This window comes from Peromyscus californicus, unplaced genomic scaffold (assembly GCF_007827085.1).
Source record: "Peromyscus californicus insignis strain IS unplaced genomic scaffold, ASM782708v3 Scaffold_22__1_contigs__length_63687245, whole genome shotgun sequence".
Taxonomy (NCBI): domain Eukaryota; kingdom Metazoa; phylum Chordata; class Mammalia; order Rodentia; family Cricetidae; genus Peromyscus; species Peromyscus californicus.
Genome location: NW_026294525.1, coordinates 21,118,784 through 21,142,462, shown reverse-complemented (window position 1 = coordinate 21,142,462; position 23,679 = coordinate 21,118,784). Strand labels below are relative to the sequence as shown.

Below are 23,679 nucleotides of genomic sequence, written 5' to 3'. Positions count from 1 at the left end.
TATGCTTAGGCCCTTTGCACGCATCCTTAAGACATTTCCCTGCCCCATTTGCAGGTATTAGTTCAACGACTTGACTGTCTTGCTCTGAGCCCAGTGTGCACGTGACTGGCTCATGTGAAGAGCTTGAAAGAGAATTGCTTTGTGCTTCTAGATGGATTACAGTCCCTTGCTAATTATCAGTCACCATTTAGTGCTATTTAACCTTCCGGAGAGCTTGCAGGGTGAAAGCGGTAAGCATTAATAGGGCCCATCTTCCCGGATGGGCACCAAGAGCGAGCCTTCCTTTATGGAAGTCTGATTTATTTTAGCATCTGATGCTGCTTGAGGGTCGTGCCCTCACAGACTCCCGGGCCGGCATCTTGATGGTAAAAGTGTCGCATCGCTGCACAGCTATCTACCAAGGAGCATGATTCATTAACTTCATTTAATTCTGAGTTTCCAGTGAGAACTTCGACAGGACTCCACAGCACAGGCTTCTAAATGGTTTCACGTTTCTCATATCCAAAACTTGTGAGTGAGGACACTGAACTAACTGTTTACCTCTTTGCCATCCAATCCATTGCCTAACTTTCTTCTGGCGTTACAGTGGCTAATTTGCCAATCTGTCAAAATGGGCTTGCATGGAAGAAATGTATGAGTATTTGTTTTATGACATTGGTCTTCATATCATCTATTTTGTTTTATGTAAGGCTTACTCTGCATAACAGAGGCTGTGAAGGATGCAGAAGAAACATAATATAATTTCTTTCTTTAGTTCTGGGCATTTTGGCAGAATATGCCACCAAATAGTAAATAAAACAAAATAATGGATGCTGATTTCTTTTGTTTTGATCACCTTCTGGTTGTTGAGTTTTCTTCCTAACTGTTGATGTTGTTCGAGTATGGAAGGGCCTTCAGCACACTTTGAAAGCCTTATTCCAGCATGAGCATCATTCTAGTGCTCTCCCTCAGAGATTTCAGGGCTGTGTATCTTCATTGGCCGAGCCCATTCTCTGCAGCCTTGCTGTTTTATCCCATTCACCGCCTTTGCTGAATTGGAAAACACATCACCCGCCACGATTGCGAGAAATTTGCTTCACACTTTCAGTATCCAAACTTCTGATGTTACGGAGGCATTTGTGAAATATACTGAAGTGTTTCTATATCCTATTGTATGTCTGTCTTTCTGTATCTTGAATATGAAGGGAAGTAGTAGTCAGGAGACAGATCTCATGTCAGGATGTTGTGGCTTGGGGCTATGTTGTGACTCTAGGTGTGGTCCACTGATGCTTAGGAATCTGTGCAGCGAATGTGAGGCCAAGTTCTCTTGGCAATGGAAAGCAAAGAGAGGCCTTGTTTGATTGTGCCATTGAGTGTCTTGAGAAATGTGGTGATGATATAGATCTATAGCATTGCAAAACTAGTCTTCTAAGTTTTATATACAGATCTATATGTGATATGTAGGTGATACTCAATGATACTGCAGATTTTATGATTCAAGTAGTGAGAGGAAAAAAAAAAGACAGGGTCTCAGAAAGGAAACCCAGACTGGCCTCAGATTTGCTAGAATGCTGATTCTGAACAGTCAATGAACTTTTATTTGAATTTCCCCCATGCTCATTTAGAATTGGAGAACCTCAGGAAGATGGAGGCTATCTCAGTTTGGGCTGCTGTACCAAAGTGCCATGAGACAATCGGACTGTAGACAGTAGAACTTATTTCTCCCCATTCTGAAGACACCCACAGATTTGGTGTGTGGTGAGAGCCCACTTTCTGATTCAGGGATGATGCCTTCATATTATGTCCTTTCATAGTAGAAAAGGCAAGACAGCCTTTGGGGGCCTCTTTTCCATTAGGGCGTTAATCCTGTCAAAAGGATGCTACCTCAGGACCAGACCATCTATCCAAGGCTTCATCTCTTCATACTATCGCATTAGGAGTAAAATTTCAATCTGTCTATGGGGTTGGGAGGCACAAAACCTCAGAGCATTATAAAAGGCTTATAAAGGAAGACCGGCTGAGAAGGGCCGGAAACTGTGGTGTTGAAGAGTGCATGCTCCTCTTCCTAATTGAGATTCATTCTGTGAGGCTCTTGCACAATGCTTAATCTACATTATGAGATATGGAAAAGAGGACCACACCTGTATGGCCCCCTCTGGTGCCTGTTTTAAGTTAGTAATTTCATAATCATTTGTTCATTCTTAGTGACTATTACTTATTATATTCCTAGTCTATTACTAAAAGTGTTGTTGAGGGTATGTAGAAACTTTTCAAAATTCAGAGAAATACACACAGAAGAAAATCTAGATTTTTCTATCACCCCTTTAGGTGAAGATTGTATTACTCTGATTTTTTTCTCAATCTTTTAATGTATTTCTGTTGTCTTACATACAAGTGTATATAATAATTTGAAAAATATCTTTAAAATTTAAGAAAACATAGCATATACTTTGGTACCTTGGTTTTCAAACTCAGTTGCTTATTACCACCAATGTATTATAGTTTTCACTTTAAAGCAAGCAATTTGTTGAATGTATTTATGCATTAATGGTCTTAAGATAGTTACTTTGACAATAGTTTTACAGCTTTATTTGTAAATTGCCATGTGCTTCCTTGTATTCTGTAAGAAATTTTGTTGTTAATTTTCACTTTATTCTTCTTCCCATCAAGTAAACTATCTTCCTATTTAATAGAAGAAAAATTATTTCCTCCTTATTATTTCTTAATGAAGATAAATGTACATATGAATATTCTTCAAAAGTCTTAGAATATATTTTATGTGATGGAGAGGGCAGGCCCACCTAGGGAAAGCAAGTTTGTGAAAATGTAAAAAACATCCAAGATTACATAGTATCTTGCTTTGGCCATGTATAAAGAATAGAAAGAAATAATCACACTGAATGTTAAGCAAAATTCAGTGATTTGTATTAATAGTTAGAAAATTTCAAAAGCTGCCCACTCACCCTAAAATACTGACATCAAATAGGCAAATAGTTGAAATGTAGATTATTATAAATTCCACTTTTAGGACATGGCGAATCAATGTATTGAAGATTTAAAGGCTGTTATTTTCAATGTCAGAGCTGTGGGAACACTCGCTCTTGTTATATATTACAGATGGTAAAATGAAGTGTTTCGATTGAAAACAACTTCTGTGAATACAAAAGTAGCTTTGCAGAAATCCCCTGGCATGTCTTGCTGACCTTTAGCATTTGCGTCATCCCTTTGCTTTTCTCTTTAGGACATCCAGGCCGAAATTGATGCGCACAATGACATATTTAAAAGCATCGATGGCAACAGGCAGAAGATGGTGAAAGCACTGGGGAATTCTGAGGAGGCGACAATGCTCCAACATCGACTGGATGACATGAACCAAAGATGGAATGATTTGAAAGCAAAGTCGGCTAGCATCAGGTCAGAATACTCAATATCATAATATCATAATAAAATAAAATGTGTGTGTGTGTGTGTGTGTGTGTGTGTGTGTGTGTAGCTGGAGTTTTCCTGCCTGGCCCACAGTCAGGATAAATCTCTCTCACCTGCCAGTCCCACAGCCGCTCAGACCCGACCAAGTAAACACAGAGACTTATACTGGTTACAAACTGTATGGCCATGGCAGGCTTCTTGCTAACTGTTCTTACAGCTTAAATTAATCCATTTCCATTAATCTATACCTTGCCACATGGCTCGTGGCTTACCGGCATCTTCACATGCTGTTTGTCATCGTGGCGGCTGGCAGTGTCTCTCTGACTCAGCCTTTCACTTCCCAGCTTTATTCTCCTCCTTGTCCTGCCTACCCTTCCTGCCTAACCAATGGCCAATCAGTGTTTTATTTATTGACCAATCAGCAACACATTTGCCATACAGAACATCCCACAGCATGTGTGTGTGTGTCTGCGTCCTTCCGTGCACATGTGCTTATGTAAATTTTTGTGTATCTGAAAAAGAAAGGACAGTCTGTCACCTGTACAACTCTATCAGAATTTAAGATTGAAATCCAAAGTTTATTTTCTTGCAAGTTGGAACTGGAGATGTACTTAGCAGTAGAGCACTCACCCTGGGTGAGGTCTTGGGTTCAATCCTCAGCACAACCAAAAGAATAGGTAAATAGAAGTTTTTGTCTCTTTTATACTCATTGCATTCTGCTTTGTGCACCAAGCTGTTCACAGATATTCATGTTGTAATCCTTACAACAGTTATGATAATGTCACTGACACCTGCTAATTGTCAAATGTTTACTTTAATATTATATATCTTGTACTGTGTTAACATTGTTAGAGCCTATCTGTCTATCTATCTATCTATCTATCTATCTATCTATCTATCTATCTATCTATCATCTATCTGTTCATCCCATCCATGCATCTATCCATGCATCCATCCATGCATCCATCCATGCATCCATCCATGCATCATCCATGCATCATCCATGCATCATCCATGCATCCATGCATCATCCATGCATCCATGCATCCATGCATCCATGCATCCATGCATCTATCCATCTATCCATCTATCCATCTATCCATCTATCCATCTATCCATCTATCCATCTATCCATCTATCCATCTATCCATCTATCCATCTATCCATCTATCTATCTATCTATCTATCTATCTATCTATCTATTGGAGCCCATTAGGTTTCTTAGTGGCTGTACCCAGCAGGACTGCATAAGAGGTTGATTGGACCTTGGGCCTGGGTACCAAGTGACTGTAACTAGCAAGGGGGAGCTCTTTTGCTCTACCTCTTGGCATTGTTATAAATAGACCTGTGGAATAAAGTTCTGGGCTGGTAGATAAGAATCCAGGCCTACCTGAGTCTATTCTGTGTTTTCTCTCCACTCTCTCTTTCTAATTAAGTCTCTTATCCCTCAGTCCTCAAGAGTTCCTATCTGTCTGTCTATCTATCTATCTATCTGTCTGTCTGTCTGTCTGTCTGTCTGCCTATCTATCTACCTACCTATCTATCTGAGACAGGGCTTTACTATGTAGCATTGGCTGTCCTAGAACTCACTTTATAGACCACATTGACCCTGAACTCACAGAAATCTGCGTGACTTTGCTCTCAAGTGCTGGAATTAAAGGAATACACCTTTTAAAGATAAGTGTCCTATAGCCCAGACTGGTTTTGAGTTTGTTATGTAGCCAAGGTTGGCCTTTGATGCTTTCTTTAAAACAAACAAACAAACAAACCAGAAAAATCCCTTATTTTTATTATGTGCATGTATATGACCCTTGTAAATGTATGTGCACCATGTGTGTAGCAGTCCATGGGGACAGAAGAGGACATTGTGTCCCCTGGAACTGGAATTATGGGTAACTGTGAGCTGCCATGTAGATACTGGGAACCAGCCTGAGTCCTCTGCATGAGCAGTAACTTGTGAACTGTCTCCCTAGGCCCTGGCCTTTACCTCTTCTTCATCCTTCATCCACAGAGTGCTGAGATTATAGACAAGTGCCACCATGCCCATTTAGAACAATTACTTTACTTGGTAGCCATGTAAAGTGTACAGTAGTCAGTCTCACACAACTGTACTCAACCCTGGAATGATGAATTCCCAGCAGTCACTGCTCAAGGTGGCTTTCCGTGTGAGGCACCCTCCATGCAAGAGTGGGGGCGAAAAACCTTTCTCTGAAGGTCTATTGGGAAGAAAAATTCCTCTCTGGGCTATTCTATTTCCAGTCCCACCCACTTTATTATATATGCAAATGATGTGGGCGGGGTTGCTGTTCAGGCCCCTCCTCAGCTGTTTCCTTTCTGGCCTCTGGAGTCCTGCCTGTTGCTCACATTGCCTTCTGTTGGTATCAAATTTTCCAATGTCTTTTATATTTCTTCAGGCTCATCCACTACTCTTCCCTGTAATTAATTGAAAATTACCTTTTCTCTTAATTGCTTACTTTGCTTGAAACGATCTTTAATAGAGGTTAATTTCCTCCCTTTGCCTTGCCTAGAAGCCAGTGGGAATACTCTGAGTATTTATGACTGCTATGGACACCAAACATCAGAGTCTCAGCCATAAACTGGGCTTGGAAGACTGTCTGAAAAAGGAGCTCTGTCACATAGGGATAAGTGGTTAATTGTAGCCTCACGTGGCTAGTCCAGCATCACTTCCCCATCTATTTTTCTTTTAGACAAAAATGCAGCTGTATTTCTGCCCCTTTATCATCTTAATCCTTATCTGTAGGACCATATGGTTCCTGGTTTTTTGTTTTGTTTTGGCTTGGTTTGGTTTGGTTTTTCGAGACAGGGTTTCTCTGTGTAGCTTTGCGCCTTTCCTGGAACTCACTATGGAGACCAGGCTGGCCTCGAACTCACAGAGATCCGCCTCCCTCTGCCTCCCAAGTGCTGGGAGACTTAAGATTTCACTTTTAAAATAGGCTCTTAAGAATGCTGGCACTATTTTATGATCACTTGTAAAACTGAATTGGCATTATACTAATAAATTCAAGATTGAATGGCATGACTTACATTTTAAAATTAAATTTATTGAATGTAAGACTATGCTAATTAAATATCTTCTTATCAGCTTAATGATGTTTAATATAGATCCATCTTAACAAGAGATTTCAAAGGCCGGGGAAGTTGTCAACTGTAATGGAAACAGAGTTCAAAGATAAAATTCTATCTTGCGTTTCTTTTATAAGCCTCTTAAAAGTTTGGGGCACCGTTTCAAGCCCTTAGAGAAGATGACCATTTGCCATCATCCTTTATATTACATGTTACGACATTTTACAGCTCCATTCTTAACCTTAAGGAGTTGGTTAAACTATCCACATTATAAAACTAAAGTCGCCTTTTCCTGAATGTAAGAGAACAAGATTCTACTCTCTTCCTGTTAGAACGTCTCAGTAGGGCTCTCAGCAATGACAGGAGGAGCCCAGTCCATCTGGTTTCTTCATGACCCATTAGCTATAAGTGGCGGATTGAACTCTTACAATGTGGCTAATATAAACGAGGGACTGAATTTAAATCTCATTTATCTTAATGAACCTAAATTTATGATTCAATAGCCACACATCACAGGTGACAACCATATCAGATCATAGCTTTGGGGTACTCTTTAATGACTGAATTTTAAGGACTCAGTGTTTTTCTTGATGGGTCTTCATGTTCATTTTGGGAGCAGGAATAATCTGTTTTGAATGTTGTTACATGACAGCTAGATTCTTAGTTACATTAGTTAAGGTTTTTGTTGTTTTTATAACACAATTTAAAATCAATGGGCTTCATAATAAACTGAAAAATCACATTTGTACCCAGAATTACAGATTTCATTCTGTACAGTTTTTTTTTAATGCTACCAGAGGTAATATGGCTTAGCCTCCTCTTCACTGAGACCCTTATACACTTTAGGAGACTAACTTTGCTAATGTGTTTTGACTTGTGTACAGTATAGATGTGCAATATATTTTTTTTCCCCTTTCTGTTGCTTAACCAAAGCCTTGGCTGGTTGAAGTCCACATTCTTCCAGGGCTGAGTCCTGTACCTTGTAGAGCGGCTGTCAGATTTCCCATCTTGGGCGTGTATTTGGTGAACTTGAATTTATCCTAATTTGACCTTAGAATGTTGACAGTTTGCCTTTTCGTTCTGGAAGCAGTGTGGCACCTAAGGGGTGCTCTGTGAACATTGGTTTATATTGATAAATGAAAGCTGTTTCCCCCCTCTCCTCTCTCCTCCCTCACCCCACCTCCTTTCCTTCCTTTGGACGGGGTCTCATGTGTCCTAGGCTGGCTTGGAACTGACTGTGGAGCTGGAAATGATCTTGAACTGGTGTTCCTCCTGCCTCTACCTCCTGAGTGCTGAGATTACAGGCAGCCCCCCCGCCCCACCTGGCTTAAGAGGTGCTGGGGATCAAATCAGGATCCTGTGTGTGCTAAGCAAGCACTCTACAACTTCTTCCTGTCCCTAGTCCCCAAACTGGTATCTTTTAGCATATGACCCTACATATGCTATTTTCTTTGTTGATGCTTATATTCTGGGGAAGGGTATAATGACTTCTTTGATGACAGTTCCTTTGAAAAATCATTTTGGTGATTTAAAACAGATAGGAGTGTGCATTCCACTCTGTAATTCTTTCTCTACTGTAGTTGATTGGTGAAATAAGCTTTTAATAAATTTTTGTCTAACAAGCCTTTATATTATAATTTTTGAATAACTAGTCATGTAAAAAGTTGTAAAACTTAGAGCTTTGTAAAAACAGATTTCATCCAGAAAGGGGTATCTGTGTGAAGGAGAATTCACTGTCGATATTAGTGTTGATACTGTAGTCAATGAAAGGGTCTATTGCATTACACATTTCACATATCCAGAGAATGAACTTGTGCAAAGAAGGTACTGTGCTAAGCCCACTACTGAGAAGCAGTTCTACAGTTACTGAGTTAGGTAAAGCAATGTTCCCCCTGAAAATGCCCAGAACATGTTGATGACCTGCAGTCTGTAGTGCTGGGGCAATTCACGTTATAGTCACAGTAAGTGAACACAGCTAAACCAAACACAAACACACAGTTTGTCCTCACAAAGCCTTCAACCCACTGGCCAGGAAAAGGCCAGTGGGTTCTTTCATCTTTAAGGATGAAAACAGAACTGAAATGAAACAGGAACCCCATAGGCTACTATGGAAGCCTGCGCCTGTTTGGGCATATGGTAGTAATCTGCCAAGTACAGAGGTGCAAAGTACTGGAGAATAAGCAGAACAGGTTTGCCGGGCAGAGGTTCTGTCTGATGAGCTCAGTGTTTATTATGGGAAAGCAGAGATGCGGAGCAGCACATGGAATCGCCGCTTCCATTTTCATTTCAAAGCATCTCTTGTAAAAAGTATGGCCTTCATTTGTACAGATGGTCCTTCGGGGGCTGAATACCTGAACACCATAATGCTCAATGATCAATTCCAGTGTTTCTGTGCAGTGAAAAGAGTCTATTGCATTGAGAAAGACATTTGTGTGCTCTACGGGAAGCCTGTAGGACTGGATTACCAAGGAACATAATATGTAGCTTAGTTATTGATTGATGTTGAAAGTACAGACACTGAGGACGCAGTACCAGATCTCAATAAGAGGTTGGATGTGCACATAAGTGGTTTACTCAGGAGGTTCAGCACTTCTTGGTTGAATGCGAACCTGTGATTTCTAGCTGTCTCTTGCATTTAAACATGGTTGGGAAGCAATTGTAACAGCCTTGTCAAACATATATAAAGCAACAAGTATTTTGCATTAGCAGCTTATGACTGTACAGGGCTTTCAGTTTCTACAATTGGAATTACTTAGCTGTGCTCTATGGCAAGAAAATTTGTTGTGTATCAGGAAAATTTTTTTTCCAAAATTAATAGTGATACAGAAAAGCTGGAGCTCACACAGACTCAGGATCTTGACAAAAGACAGTTTTATCAAGTTAGGTCAAGCCTAACATCTGTGGAAGAAGTAGAAACAATAGTAAAAGGAAGAAAAAATAAAAGGGCCCAGCGGTGGTGGCACATGCCTTTAATCCCAGCACTCAAGAGGAAGAGCCAGGCGGATCTCTGTGAGTTTGAGGCCAGCCTGGGCTACAGAGTGAGATCCAGGACAGGCACCAAAACTACACTGAGAAACCCTGTCTCGGGGGGTTGGGGGGGAGGAAAAAAAAGAAAGAGAAGAAATTTTGTGTGTGTGGGTGGGGGGGGGGGGTTGTGTGTACATGTGCGGGTGTGGTCGCATGCACACGCATGTAAGTGCGGAGGAGGCCAGAAGTCCGGTGTCTTCCACTGTTGTTCTCTACTTAATTGAGTCAGGGTTTCTAGCTGAACTCAGAGCTCATGGATTCCAGCCACTGTAGCTAGCTAGCTGTCTTTGTACCCACCCCCACCCCCAGGGCTGGGATTAAAAGTAGCCACCTTGCCTACCTGGCTTTTTTGATGTGGATTCTGGGGATCCAAAGCCCAGTTTTCATGCTTGCACAGCAAGCCCTCTATCCACCCTCTAAATTAAGCTAGCTAAACCATAATGAAATTTCAACCACCCAGTTTTGAGATAATTAGAAAATGCTTTAGACGTCTTTAAGACTTAAAATTCATGTCTTAGTATTTTACGGCTAACCTTTTGGAATGGGACAGAGAATGTTCGAGTTTGAGTAGTTGGTTTTATTAGCCAGGTGTCAGCGCAGCTGTGACTAGATGGGAAGGTAATTGGCCTTTGCAGCTACTATGTGAATGCAGGCTCGTGGGATTTTCAAGTGAGCCTAGAGCACCAGCTTTTCCTTTTCTGCCGGGAATATCGGATGGTAGACTCTGGTTATTGTTCTGTGAAGTAGACATGAGCTGGATTAACTTTTAACCAAGACTTAGGATGTCATTGAATATCTACTGTAGCACAAATTGTTAAAAGGTCTTATTAATAAAAACAAACCCGGAGCCAGGTATTGGGGTGAACGCTGGAAGATCAGAGAAACAGAACCAGCCACAGCTTCCTCACCTTGCCAATTCCTCAGCTGATCCTGTTTCCTCAGACTGGAAGCCTCTGAGTCCTCATCTGAATGAATCTCAGCTGAACTGCTGCTCAAAAGCCTAACAGCTTAACCAGTTCTAGTTCCTGGTTTTCACGCCTTATATACTTTTCTGCTTTCTGCCATCACTTCCTGGGATTAAAGGTGTGAGTCACCATGCCTGGCTATTTCCAGTGTAGCTTTGAACTCACAGAGATCCGGATAGATCTCTGCCTCTGGAATGCTAGGATTAAAGGTGTGAGTGCCACCATTTTTTGGCCTCTTTATCTAGTGGCTGTTCTGTTTTCTGACCCCAGATAAGTTTATTAGGGTGCACAATATTTTGGGGAGCACAATATCACCACAGACTACTGCCGGAAATAGCATGTAAGTGTGACCAATGAGGTAATACGTGTTGGGTTACCTATAGCAAGAGCTGTTAGCTTTGAGACAAAAGCTAAAGTGGATCAGATAGGCACCGGAAATGCCTGAGAGGTCTGAGTGACATGAGTGGCTGATCCTGGTGGGTTGCTTCCATGCCCTTGGTAAAGGATGGGATTTATGGAGGTGAGGATCATAATGCCAACATCATGGTAAAAGTAGTCTTAGAAGACATGGAGCCTGAATGTATGTTCTATATAGCTGAAGCTCCCCAGATAACTCATACATATATGCACCCCACTCCTTTAAGTCCTTCCCTTTGGAAGATGTTGTGTAATGAAGCTATGTGAATCTCCAACAACCTTGAACCTCTCAGCCAGATTGATCACAGACAGGCTCGACAGTCCATCTCGCCAGCTTAGCACTAGATCCACATTCATGACTGTCCACTTGGGTACTGCAGTGCTTAGAAAAGTCCAATTCCTTGAATGCCTGGAGATTCTCAACCTGTGAGTCGTGACCCCTTTGGGGGTTGAATGATCCTGTCACAGGGGTCACCTAAGACCATTGGAAAGCACAGATATTTACATTATGATTCATAACAGTAGCAAAATTATAGTTATGAAGTAATCACAACAAAAATAATTTTATGGTTGGGGGTCACCACAACATGAGGAACCGTATTAAAAGGTCACAGCATTAGGAAGGTTGAGAACCGCTGCTCTAAATAGTACATGTTTTTAAATACAGCCCTTCTATGGGTTCCAGGCTGCATGGGTGGGCTTCTTCTAGAAGAATTTTTTCCTCTGATTAATGCTAAGAACTGTAACCAAGTATTTCCTAAAATCATCCTTGGTTATGAAGTTTGTAATTGATGGCTGTGTTAAAAAGGGAAATAATTAATAAAACAAAGATGTCACCATTAAGTCAAAATATATATACACATATTTAACAGAATACCTAACATGTACAAGGCCCCCAGTTTAATTCTTAACATATATACATATGCACATGCATGTGTGCATACATGCATATATACATAAGTAAATAAATAAGTGTATAAAATACTGTGGTCAGTGATTTTTTTGCCTACTTGTTCTCTGTTCACATGGCAGTTTGGCACAGGATACCAGTCAACCTAAAGCCAAGTAGTGTCCTGGCTAAATAATGTTGTCTTAGGGTTTCTCTTGCTGTGAAGAGATACCATGACCATGGCAGCTCTTATAAAGGAAAACATTTAACTGGGGTGACTTGCTTACAGTTTCAGAGGTTTAGTCCATTATCATCATGGTGGGACATGGCAGCATGCAGGCAGACGTGGTGCTGGAGAAGGAGCTGAGAGTTCTACATCTTGATCTGCAGGCAGCAAAAAGTGAATTGTATACCACACTGGGCATAGCTTGAGCAAAGGGGATCTTAAAGCCTATTCCCACAATGATACATTTCTTCCGACAAGGCCATACCGACTTCAACAAGGCCACACCTCCTAATAGTGCCACTACCTTTGAGGGCCATTTTCTTTCAAACCACCACAAATGACTTACTGGCTTTTTTTATTTTTGTTGTTTTTGTTTTTTAACAGTTTTGAATTAGAAATTCCAACAATTGGAACTTGGAAGTATTTCTAAGGTCTTGCTTCTAACAATTTACTTGATTATAAGGAAAAACTGAGGGTTAATGACCCCCTTCTTCTTAAAAGATCAGTCTTTTTTTTTCCATTTAGAGAGAAAAATAAACTTTGAATATAACATTTTAAATAAATTTTCTTTTAATTGTAAAAGGTAATAACCAGTGTCTGTCTTTCTTTTTCTCTTTTTTCCTTTTTTTTTTTTTCGTTTTTGGAAACAAGGCCTCACTGTTTATCCCTGGATTGCCTACATAATCTATGTAGACCAGGCTGGTCTTGAACTCACGGAGATCTGCTTGCCTCTGTCTCCTGAGTGCTGGGATTAAAGACATGAAACAATAAACAGGCCCCAGATGTTTTATGTGTGTTCCATTCCTCTCCTCCCTCTCACTATGTATTTAGATAAAAGTGAGAAAGAGTCTTTACATCTCTGTATTCAATATGTGTATAGTGTATGTGAGCTATCAGAACCTGCTTTGTAATTTAATGTAGTATAGACATAGCCTGGATAATAGAACTTTTTTGATATAACTGTTTCTCAAAGAGTATGTTTTCTGTGCCCAGGGTCAGTCTTCCTTTTATTGGGGGAGTGAGTGTGATTTGGTCACACAGGACACACTTAGGCCACCTGAGTGTGTATCATTTTTCAGTTGTAACTGTCCACTGGCACTTCTTCATGTGGTCATCTATGTCTGTCAACAGGGCCCATTTGGAGGCCAGTGCTGAGAAGTGGAACCGGCTGCTGGCATCTCTTGAAGACCTGATCAAATGGCTAAATATGAAAGATGAAGAGCTTAAGAAACAGATGCCCATTGGAGGGGACGTTCCCGCCTTACAGCTTCAGTATGACCACTGCAAGGTCAGTGCGCTGTCCGTCGGGCACTTTTTATTTATTTGTTTTAAATTCAATTTTGGTAAATAAATTGAACGAAGTTCTAGAAAAATGGAATTATAAACTAATTACCACAGCTTTCCCCTCTTTGACTTCTAGTTGTCAATATCTGGGCATTTTATTTAATTATATTCTTTGCTTCTGTTTGTTTCATGTTTCATGATTTGTTCATATTTAACTAAAAACTTTCATAGCACAGCTATCCAAAGCAGAATATTGTTTCTAGTTTATCATGAACTTCATCTAACTTTCTAATAGAATTTGTTGGATATCAGTGTATTGGAAAACACTTCAAACTACAAGTTATCCTTTATTTTGATGTGTGCATGCATATATGAATGTATGCATATGTGCATGCATTTTAAAGATAGGATCTTGCTTTGTAGCCCAGTCTGGCCTTAGACTCAGCATGTAACCTGAGTTCATCTCAACCTTGTATTGATCCTTCAGCTTCAGGCTCCAAGTGGTAGGATTGCAGGGCTGTGCTCGCTGCTGCGCCCAACTGCAACTTAACCATACGTGCAGAAGTCCTGCTGTCAGAAAGAATTACAGAGTGGAGTGGGGTGCTGGTACGCCTTTGATTCCAACACTCAGGAGGCAGAAGCAGGTGGATCTCTGTGAGTTTGAGGCCAACAAAGGCGACATACCGAGACCCCATCTCAAGTAAATGAATAAATACAGAAATGAAATTACGAAGTAGTTCTAAGGATATAGCTCCATGGTAAAGCACTTGCCAGTTTGCAAGAGGCTGAAACAAACAACTAAACCTGAAACCATCTTGTTATCGAAAGTAAAAGTAGAGAAAAACTGTAGGGCAGATTTCAGTCCTGGATCAAACGAAGACCACAGTATGAAATGAAGTTCATTTTATGTTTTATTTCCCTAAACTTCCATCTTTCTTTAAGTTACATTTTCTTCTGCACAGATAGCCATTCCTATTTAAAAAAAAAAAAAGCACTTGTGCTTTTATTCTGATGAATGAACAATTAATCCTGAAATCTCATCTGACATTTCCCTCAGCGCTATATCTTTGCCGAGTCTGAGTTCCATTACTTTATTTATATCCTTTTGTACTATTTTCTCATATATTGCATATCATTTAGTTCTATTGTGTTTTTCCTACTCATATGCAGTGCCAATTCTCATTCTAAGTCTGTACATTTTAATACAACATTATGCGCCTGTTCCCATAACAGATGAACATTAATATATGCTTTCCTGGTACAAGATACCATCTATTTAATAAGATGTTCTAACAGATATTGACAGGACCTTGAATTTTATTTTATTCTGACCCTTGTGCTAAGTGAATAAAATTACTATTTCAGTGGAAAGAGAACACGATGGAGAGATAACTCTGAAATAGAAAGACAGAGACACTGTTGGTCTAAAATCGACAATAGTGGATTTTAAATTAGTGACTTTGCAAAAATCACAGAATTTTTTTTCTTTTAGTTGTTTGTTTGAGACAGAGTCTCTATGTAGTTCTGAACTTCCTATGTAGACCAGGTTGTCTCTAAACTCACAGAGATCCTCTTGCCTTCTGATTGCTGGGATTAAAGGTTTACTCTCCATGCCTGGCTCTCTTTGTGTTGTTTCAGCTTTCTTCTGTATTATGATTATTTCCTTCCTGCATTTCAGGCGTTGGTAAGGAAATCAAATAATACCAAGCTTTTCTAATGATACTTAGTGTTCCACGTGTGCAGTAAATCCTGCGGGTGACCATGTCTCACTAGTTTTGAATAAAACTCAATTCTTAGGTATGAAGTCATTATCCTTTCCTCACAGAACCTTGAACAATAGTTGCACTGGCCCTCCTACTCAGTCCTGACTGTTTTCTTGTCTGTGCCTCTCAGTGGTGTTGCCCGACTTTAGTGCCTATCACACTCTGTCTTATAGTACTTCATGAGTTACCCTGCTGTAACACTTTAGCCCCAGGCATTGGCATGATCAAGACAATGCTGATAATGATGCTGGTAATAATGTCAGTGTTTATGAGTGGCAGATAGACACTGGGTACTCTGCTTGTCACTGATGAGTCAGTGCTGTACAAAAACCTGGTTTTTGTAGCTGGGAGTGTCACTCAGTAGTGGAATGCTTCCATCATGTGCAAGGCTCCTGATTCACCCCCAGAACCACACAAATAAATATATGAAGATATTGGAGAGATTGTTCAGGGGTTAGGAGCATTCACCCAGGTTTGGTTATTAGCACCCATATGGATGTTCACAGCCATCCATAACTTAACTCCAATGCCAGGGGATCCAATTCCATTTGGCCTCCATAGGCACCAGGCATGCTTGTAGTATTTATGCATCTATGCACTTACACATATAAAATAAAAATGAATAAATTAGAAAAAAAATGAACAAATAACTCAAAACCTGGTTCTTGACTGAGATGGCATAACAGTAAAAAGAATGAAGAGCAGCTGGTTTCTAAATACATTTAGAAAGAGAAGAACAGGATTGGTGGCAGAAGGATTGAATACAGGGGTTGAAAGGGAAAGACTGAGGTTTGTCACGGAGCAGAAGTTTTTGGACAAAGTAAATGGAAAGCAGAAGTTTCATTTAGACAATGGGAAAAATGAAGGAACAGACAGGGCAGGTAAGTCAGGACCTTGAGATTTAACATGATAAGCTGTCCATGCTCATTAGGAAGTGGAATATGTAAACTTGAAGTTAAGGGAAAGGTCAGAGTCAGAGGAAAAAATTGTAATGCATAGATCAGCCACAGGATTGGATGAAGCCTCGTAGAAAGTGATTATAGATAGAAAAATGGAGTATAAGGAGTGAGCAGCGAGGAACCTGGATTTTACAGGTCAGGAAGTTGAGACTGAGATGGCAGTGCAGAAGAACCCAGAGAGAGCAGAGTCTAGGATACCAAGCAGAGTACTGTACCGAGGGCATTGTGCAAACAAGGATCTAATACTGCTAAAGATCGAGAAGAGAACAGAACACCAGATATCCCGAAGGCTGGCTTGTTGCCTTGAACAAGGGTGAGTTTAGTAGCGTGGTGGAGTCTGAAGCATGATTAGAGTAGACTCCAGAGAGAATACAGACAGAAATACAGAAGTTTATTTGAGAAATTTTTACAAGAAAGAGCCGAGTATGAAGGAGCAGATGCAGGACGAATATGCAATCCAGTAGTCATTTTATAAAGATGGAGAATAATTCTCTGTGCTTATGGAAATGACTCTGGAAAGCAGAGAAAAAAATCAAGGACGTAGCAGAGAAGGTCTGATGGAGAAATGACTAGATAGGGCCCATTGAACTGCTGGGGAGCTGGTTTTAGGTAGGACTACAGAGAGTTAACCATCTCAATAGCAAAATACATGAAATGTATAGGCATGGATAGAAATGGTTTGATGGACTTGAGTTTGGAAATGTGAAAGTGCTATCGATGAAATGGAAAGCAAGATCATTAACTGAATAGAAGAAGGAGGGCTGGAGATGTAGCTCAGTGGTAGAGTACTTGCCTAGTATTCACAAATAGTTCAATCCCCAGCACTAGGCTGGGGAGTGGGTAGGGGTAGGAGGAAAAAGATGTATGGAATTGAAGAGAGCAGAGGTAGAAAATAAAATCTGAAAGTGGGTAATTTAACCTAGGAAGCTTTCCACAACAAGACAGGCCAACATTATGGGATGGCTTGATGCTGGTGATTTAAGCTAAGTGATTGGGCTGAGTGATTGTTCTGGTTGCACAATTTGTGTGTGTGGGTGACTTGTAAAGACAGCAGGTGTTAGATAAAGAAAGGATATTCATGGGGTGCGTTGTCGAGGGGGGATTACTGTTAATGATAGTCCTCTGAATGTGGTTTGTTGGTTTGTACGAAGAGGGTGGGGAGCAAGGGCCTTGGGCGAAAACCAGTGGCGCTCTGAGAAGCGAGGGTAGCGAGAGGGTCATCTGTGTGGATACCCTCTCAAAATGAAGAAGAGGGGGAGCCGGTTGTCAACAGGATGAATACGAGAAGGAAGAGTCGTGGCGGCACCATCTAGGATTCTAACTTAAAAAGGCTACTTTAAACATTGGTTCTGGTCATGTGTGTTGAACTATTGTACTAGCGTTGTTCCTAGGACCACGAATACATTCTCATGCTTTTGCTTTTGTTTCTGCTCCATCTGCTTTTATTCTCTCGAGTGTCACTCTCCTGGCTTAAATTGATGGGTGATACTCTAGTCAACTCGCTACCACCTTTTTACTCTATACTTTTCTTTATCTACCTTCTGCTATGGGTTAAAAAGTAAACATTAAACTATTTTGAGGACTAATACTATATACATCAATACATTTCTACTAAATTAATAGCATTCATTTGTGGAGAAAAGTAACTCATAGAGTTTAATAGAAACAAATCACCAGTTATCTATTTTGCTGTGGAATATGTGGAATCTGATGATACAGAGCAGTGTGGATGCATGTAGGGTAAAGATTCTGTGTTGGTCATTGCTGCTGGTTCACTCAGGGTGGCTGTCATATGCTTATAGGTGTATTACTTGATATCACATCCAGCTTTGCCCCTGTGAATTACACAGGAAGGAAAATTTTAGGAGAAAACATTAAGGCTAAAAGCCTGATTCTTCCATACTTTCTCTTTAGGTTCATTATTGTGTTGGGAGTGGAGGTGTGAAAATTAGAGGTGTGTTGAGTCCTTCCTCGGTGTGAGATACAAGTGTGCTGGGTAGACAGTCTCCTGGGACTCTGTTGACATGGGGTTCAGGGTGCACTGGAGTGGGTTAAGAAGTTGCAGCTGACGGCTTATGTGTGTGGTAGTGTGGGTGAGAGATGTGAGCAGGCATTGTTTCTGGGGAGATGGGAGAAGAGGGAGGGGCCTTGAGCTGAAAGGAGAATACCTTCACTTCAGAGCTGTCTTTGGCACTGCCATCCTGAGTGACTCTGAATATGTTAACTGGCTTTACCCAGTCTTCATTCTTCACACAAATGAAATGGGAATAGTATTATTTTAGTCAGTTTAGACATGTTAATAAAATATAGCCAATTGGCTAGCTTGGGAAACATCAGTCACTTACTTCTTAGAGTTCTGAAGGCTGAAAATCCAAGATCAAGAAACAGGGAGATTTGATGACTGGTGGTGGGTGACTGCTTCTGGTTCAGAGAGTATCCTTCTCGTTCCTTGCATGGTGGAAAGGGCTTCTTTTTAAAGGGGAGAATTCCATGCTTGAAGCTTCCTCCCTCATGATCTAGTGAGCTCTCAGAGACTGTCTTCTCCCGCTGCTCTAGCTCTGAAGTAAGAATCTCAGCACGCAGGTTTTAGAGAAACATAAACATTCAAACCATGCTGAGTACTCCTAACTCCTCTGCAGAATGATTCCAAATGGAATAACGTGAATGACAATAATTTTTAAAAATGTGAAGTGCCATAGGGTAGTGCATCATTTTACTCAATTATGCATATTCTGTCAAAAGCTGCTTTCTTTCCCAACAACCAAGGGTAATTTTTGAAATTATGTAATTATACATATGGTGCAGATGGGTATAATTATTATTAGTTTACATTAATATAAGTGCACGTGATTAGAATTAGAGCATAATCATTATGCGTTAGTACAATTACAGCATAATTTAAAAAAATATGTTACTTGTTGGGGTAGTTACTTTCTTGTCTAGCAAAAATGACTCATTGGGGGAAGGATTTGTTTTGACGCTCAGTTTCATGTCAGGGAAGGTATGGCAACATTCGTAATGGTTCCTGCCCATGGCAGTGGTAGCATGAGCAGCTCACTTCTATCTCAGCAGATGAGTAAACAGATTGTCCCAGATTGCTTCTCAGTTGCTGTGATAAGACATGGACCCAAAGCAACTTGGACAAGGAAAGGCTTACAGGTTGCAATCTATCATCCACCATGACAAGCCAAAGCAAGAGCTCAAGACAGGAACCTAGAGGCAGGAACTGAAACAGAGACCAAGGAAAAGTGCTGCCTACTGGCTTGCTCAGCAGCCTTTCTTCTACAGCCCGGGCCGCCTAACTGCCTAGGGTGAGCAGGGAATCGGGTCCTCCTACATCAATTAGCAATTAAGAAAAGCCCCCACAGGTACGGCCACCTGACAATCTGATGGAGACGCTTCCTCCATTTAGGTTCCCGAGTGTGTCAAGTTAACAAGCCAAGATTTTGCATCACACAGAGAGCTTGGGTCTGAAGTAGAGCTTGTCCCAGGATGCTCCACTTCCTGCTCCGGGGCTGCATATCCCATAGCTTCTAGAACTCCCCTAAACAGCATCACCAGCGGCCGATGACCAAGTATCCAAACACATGATTCTATGGAGGATGATGCAATCAAGTCTTAATACCGGTCTGTAGTTCTTGTGGAACGCCACCATTCATAATCATCTGAGAGGTCTCTGTACAGTAGAGGCAAGTGATGTCCTTAAGTGAGTCTCTTCCAGGTGTGTTGCCAGGCAGCGCTCTCTCTCTCTCTCTCTCTCTCTCTCTCTCTCTCTCTCTCTCTCTCTCTCTCTCTCTCTCTTTTCAACTGGCCGGTTGTTAGAACCCCAAGGGCTCCAGGACATGCTCACTGCACAGAGGAAAATAGAAACACAGCACGGTTTGATGAAATCTCAGCAGCAGCCTCTGCCTTTCCCTTTCATTTCCAGCAGATACTCATCCTAATCCTTCTGTGTGCTTGGTAGTTTCTAAGACCCTGGTGCAGAGACCAGTCACAGCCCCTGACCACGTGGAAGTTTTGTGGAAGGGGCAGCCTGTGTGTTTCCATTTTCCGTGTAATGAGAGAGCATTGAGAAAGGGATTATAGCAGAACTGTGAAATGCACATTCCCATTGTTCGCCGTGGACTCTGGCTGTCTGCCATCATCGTTTGTTTCCCTCATCCTCCATCTTTGTTCTTACATTGCACATAGACTTTGAGTTCATGGGCACATTTATTTCCAGGCTCCTCTAAAGGATCTAGAACGGTCTTCATTGAAAACAGCATGGCAATGTAGCTTCAAGCAGAACATGATTTTTTTAAGCAATGTTTTCACAGATACGTTTTTAACATGGTGAAACAAGGTTATTTTTAGCTCTTTTAGATTTTTCCAATGTACAGTTCAAGTCTTTTTTTTTTCCTGATTACCTGCTTTTTAGGCTTTAGTCTTAATAAAGTTAAAAAAAAAATCTTCCTAACTTCAAAGAACTTTTAAGCCTTCTGGCTTAAAAGTATATAATTAGAATCAATCAGAATGTACCTTAAATAGCATTATGCTTACTTTAGGCGTGATTTTTCAGTTCTATAAAATTCCCCTAAAATAAGATGGAGTTCTTTTTTCCCTTGATTTTGATTTGTGTGTGTGTACGTGTGTCTTTAAGTTGACTGTTTGGCAATTTCATACATGTAGAAATAGGGGGATGTGGTATATGATTTTGAGTTCATTCTCTAGTCTTACAGGTAGAATGAGTTCACAGGTCTGAATTACTTTATTTCCAATGAGATAATACTAATCAATATAAATAAATAATAGATATAATATCTGATGTCTAGATATTACAAAATGATTTTTTTTGTTGTTGCTTTGTTTTTCAAGACAGGGTTTCTCTATGTAGTCCTGGCTGTCCTGGAACTCACTCTGTAGTCTCAAGCTCAGAGATCCCCTTCCCTCTGCCTGCCAAGTGCTGGGATCAAAGGCGTGCACCACCACAAAATGGAACATTTTTAAAGAGACAAATGAAAACACTGATTTGTTAATTTTTCCAAGAGAAATGATTTCCTAAAAATAAATTTTGAATGGCATGTAGAGATCAGCTTACAAAGCGATGCCATAGGTACATTCACTGTAGACAAAATAAAGAGGCACACCTACTGGATGCACCTGAATACCACGTATGCCGATGTTAGTCAGACAGGCACCTTGGCTTTGAAATGGTATCACCAGTGTTATTATCTTATAAAAGTATATTAAATAGTAAAGCTTGTGTCTCTGAGCCTCGAGTGGATGCACAGCTGTTGCACATAAAATAATTAAGTGTATCCATCACTATCAATATCTGATGTCAAGGAATCATTTGAATAATTTAAATAAAGTAATTGTATGTAAAACAAATATATTTGTTACCTATATTATCATCAGTTGGTACATATGAATTGATTGAACTTTTATGAGAGCACATCTCATGGATTTTGGGGTACTATCCAGTATTCTGAGGTGCATCCTGATGAGCTCTGGCATGTGGGTCTAGGTAGTAGGCCTGGCTTTGCTCTCTATTCCCTCTCCTCTGTAGCTATGTGATCTAACCTGAAGGACACATTATCTAACCTCTTTAGTTCCTCATTAGTTCCCATCAGCATGTTTAACTCACTCACCGTAATACAGACCTTTAAGTATTCACTTAACAATGGCCACTGGAGTTGTTTTTTAATGACTTATTTGTTTTACTTTCATGAATCTGAATATGTGTGTCAGCTTGCTGGTATGTACACCATGTGCATGCATTTGCCCACAGAGGCTAGAGGGCATTGGATAATGGCAGTGTTATTACTTCACCACCTGTACCCTATATATACCATTTACTAGATGCTTTATATGTTAAGAAGTTAATACTTATATCCCCAAAGCAGTAAAACTTGGCCTCTGCACCTCTGTGATACATTTTAATAGTTCGTGTTCCCCAGAGATCTTGTGCTTGTGGTTTGTTTGAATATATCTTAAAGAAATACCATCCATTTAAAGTTTGACCCCAGATCTCCAGAGTTAGGAAGGTAGTATAGGATCATGCTTCAAATTACTCCTTGTTCAAACATCTAGCAATTATAGATTAAGACATTAAAAAGCAGAAAGCCACCCACAGTGTGTCTGGGCTCCCGAACATGACAGCTGCCTGTAGCCCACAAAGCAAAAGAAGCAAAGTAGCTAACGAGGCTGGTGCTCCTGGAGAAATGGAACGAAGCCTGCAGGAAGATGAGCATAGAGAGAGACGAGCAGGAAGGAAGGCCTAGAGCAAAGCCTGCTCAGAACCTCTCCCTCCTTGCCGATATGAGCCATCCATGGATGGGAATCCTTCCCTTTTTTAGCATAAATGCTAGAACATGGGACCTCAGAAGCTTTTGTACTCTTAATTGAATGCCTGTAGTTTTCTTGAAGATGTGATTTATTAACAGTAGTGTTATTGGGCTTATTGATGAACTGTCTGGCCTGTGACTGGGCACAAGGTACAATGCTCAGTGTGTGAAGGCTGGTGTTTTCTCTGGTCATTGCTCAGAGTCTGTGCATTACTTCTGTCTCTGTTGCTGTGTTAAGATACCCTGATAAAAAGTAACTTGGGAAGAAAGGGTTCATTTTAGATCACAGCTCTAGGTTACAGCCCATCACTTCAGGGACGGGATGTCAAGGGAGTCACATCATAGCCACAATCAAGAGGAGACAGAAATGGCTTAATGCAAGCATGCTTACTGCTCATCTCTCTCTACTATTAAGGGGTTCAAAACCCAAACCAAGGGAATGATGCTACCCACTTTATGCTGACTCTTTCCACATCAATTAATGGAATTACGACAGTGTTCCAAAGACATGTCCACAAACTGACCTCATGTAGGTGATTTCTCATTGAAATGCTTTTCCAAGCTGATTTTAGACTATGTCAAATGAATACTTAAAACTAACTACCACAGTATGTGTTGATGATTTTGATCACTTCTGTCTTAATTCTATATAGGGTATATGAACTGTTTCATGGAAATAAAACTCTATTAATACTTATTATTTACTATCTAACACAGCCCAACAGTTTTGCATACACACAGACCCTCCACCACTTCCTATGTAGTATTAATTTATTGAATTATTTACGAGTCATATTCCAGTCTTTACAGATTGGGTAGACAACACAATCATGCTCTTATTAAGTATATATAATTAAATATATACTTACTTCTTATGTGAGTATATATTTATTTTAAATATTAAAATAATTACCATATAGCTGTTTTAGTGAATTGTAAAATGAAGATTGCTGAACATTCCCATCAGTGACGTTAATTATTCTTTTTTTTTTTGAGTTTGCAGAAAAGCAGATGTTTTATATGCAATTTCACTATCAAGAACATGTCATCTAGTCATCGATTTCTTATAAAGCACCTATAGTGTGTATAGCATTAATATACAATGCCATGAACTTCAGTCAGATATTCTAAATATGCCTACAGTTGCAAATGCAGTTTTTAATATTCAATTTACACTTTATTTTCATAGCAATGTAAATATTGAGCTATGCAGAGGCAATTATCAGAGCTCTAACACTCTTTTCCCAATAAAATGCATGTTGGTTTTATAAAAGCAAATCACCAAGAATGATTAAATTGCATGATTCAGGTATAATTTCTTAGTGTGTGTCCTT

The 23,679-nt window shown here is 40.2% G+C and overlaps 1 protein-coding gene across 9 annotated transcripts in view; it reads left to right on the top strand.

Annotated features, from left to right (window-relative positions):
• The window catches only part of Utrn (utrophin), a 497,313-nt gene that overhangs the window by 344,384 nt on the left and 129,250 nt on the right, over positions 1 to 23,679 (top strand). For all 9 annotated transcript variants that reach the window (XM_052751043.1, XM_052751044.1, XM_052751047.1 and 6 more), the window contains 2 exons: positions 3,221 to 3,393; positions 13,145 to 13,301. In XM_052751043.1, the coding sequence (XP_052607003.1) occupies positions 3,221 to 3,393; positions 13,145 to 13,301 (330 nt within the window). The remainder of the gene's footprint in view (positions 1 to 3,220; positions 3,394 to 13,144; positions 13,302 to 23,679) is intronic.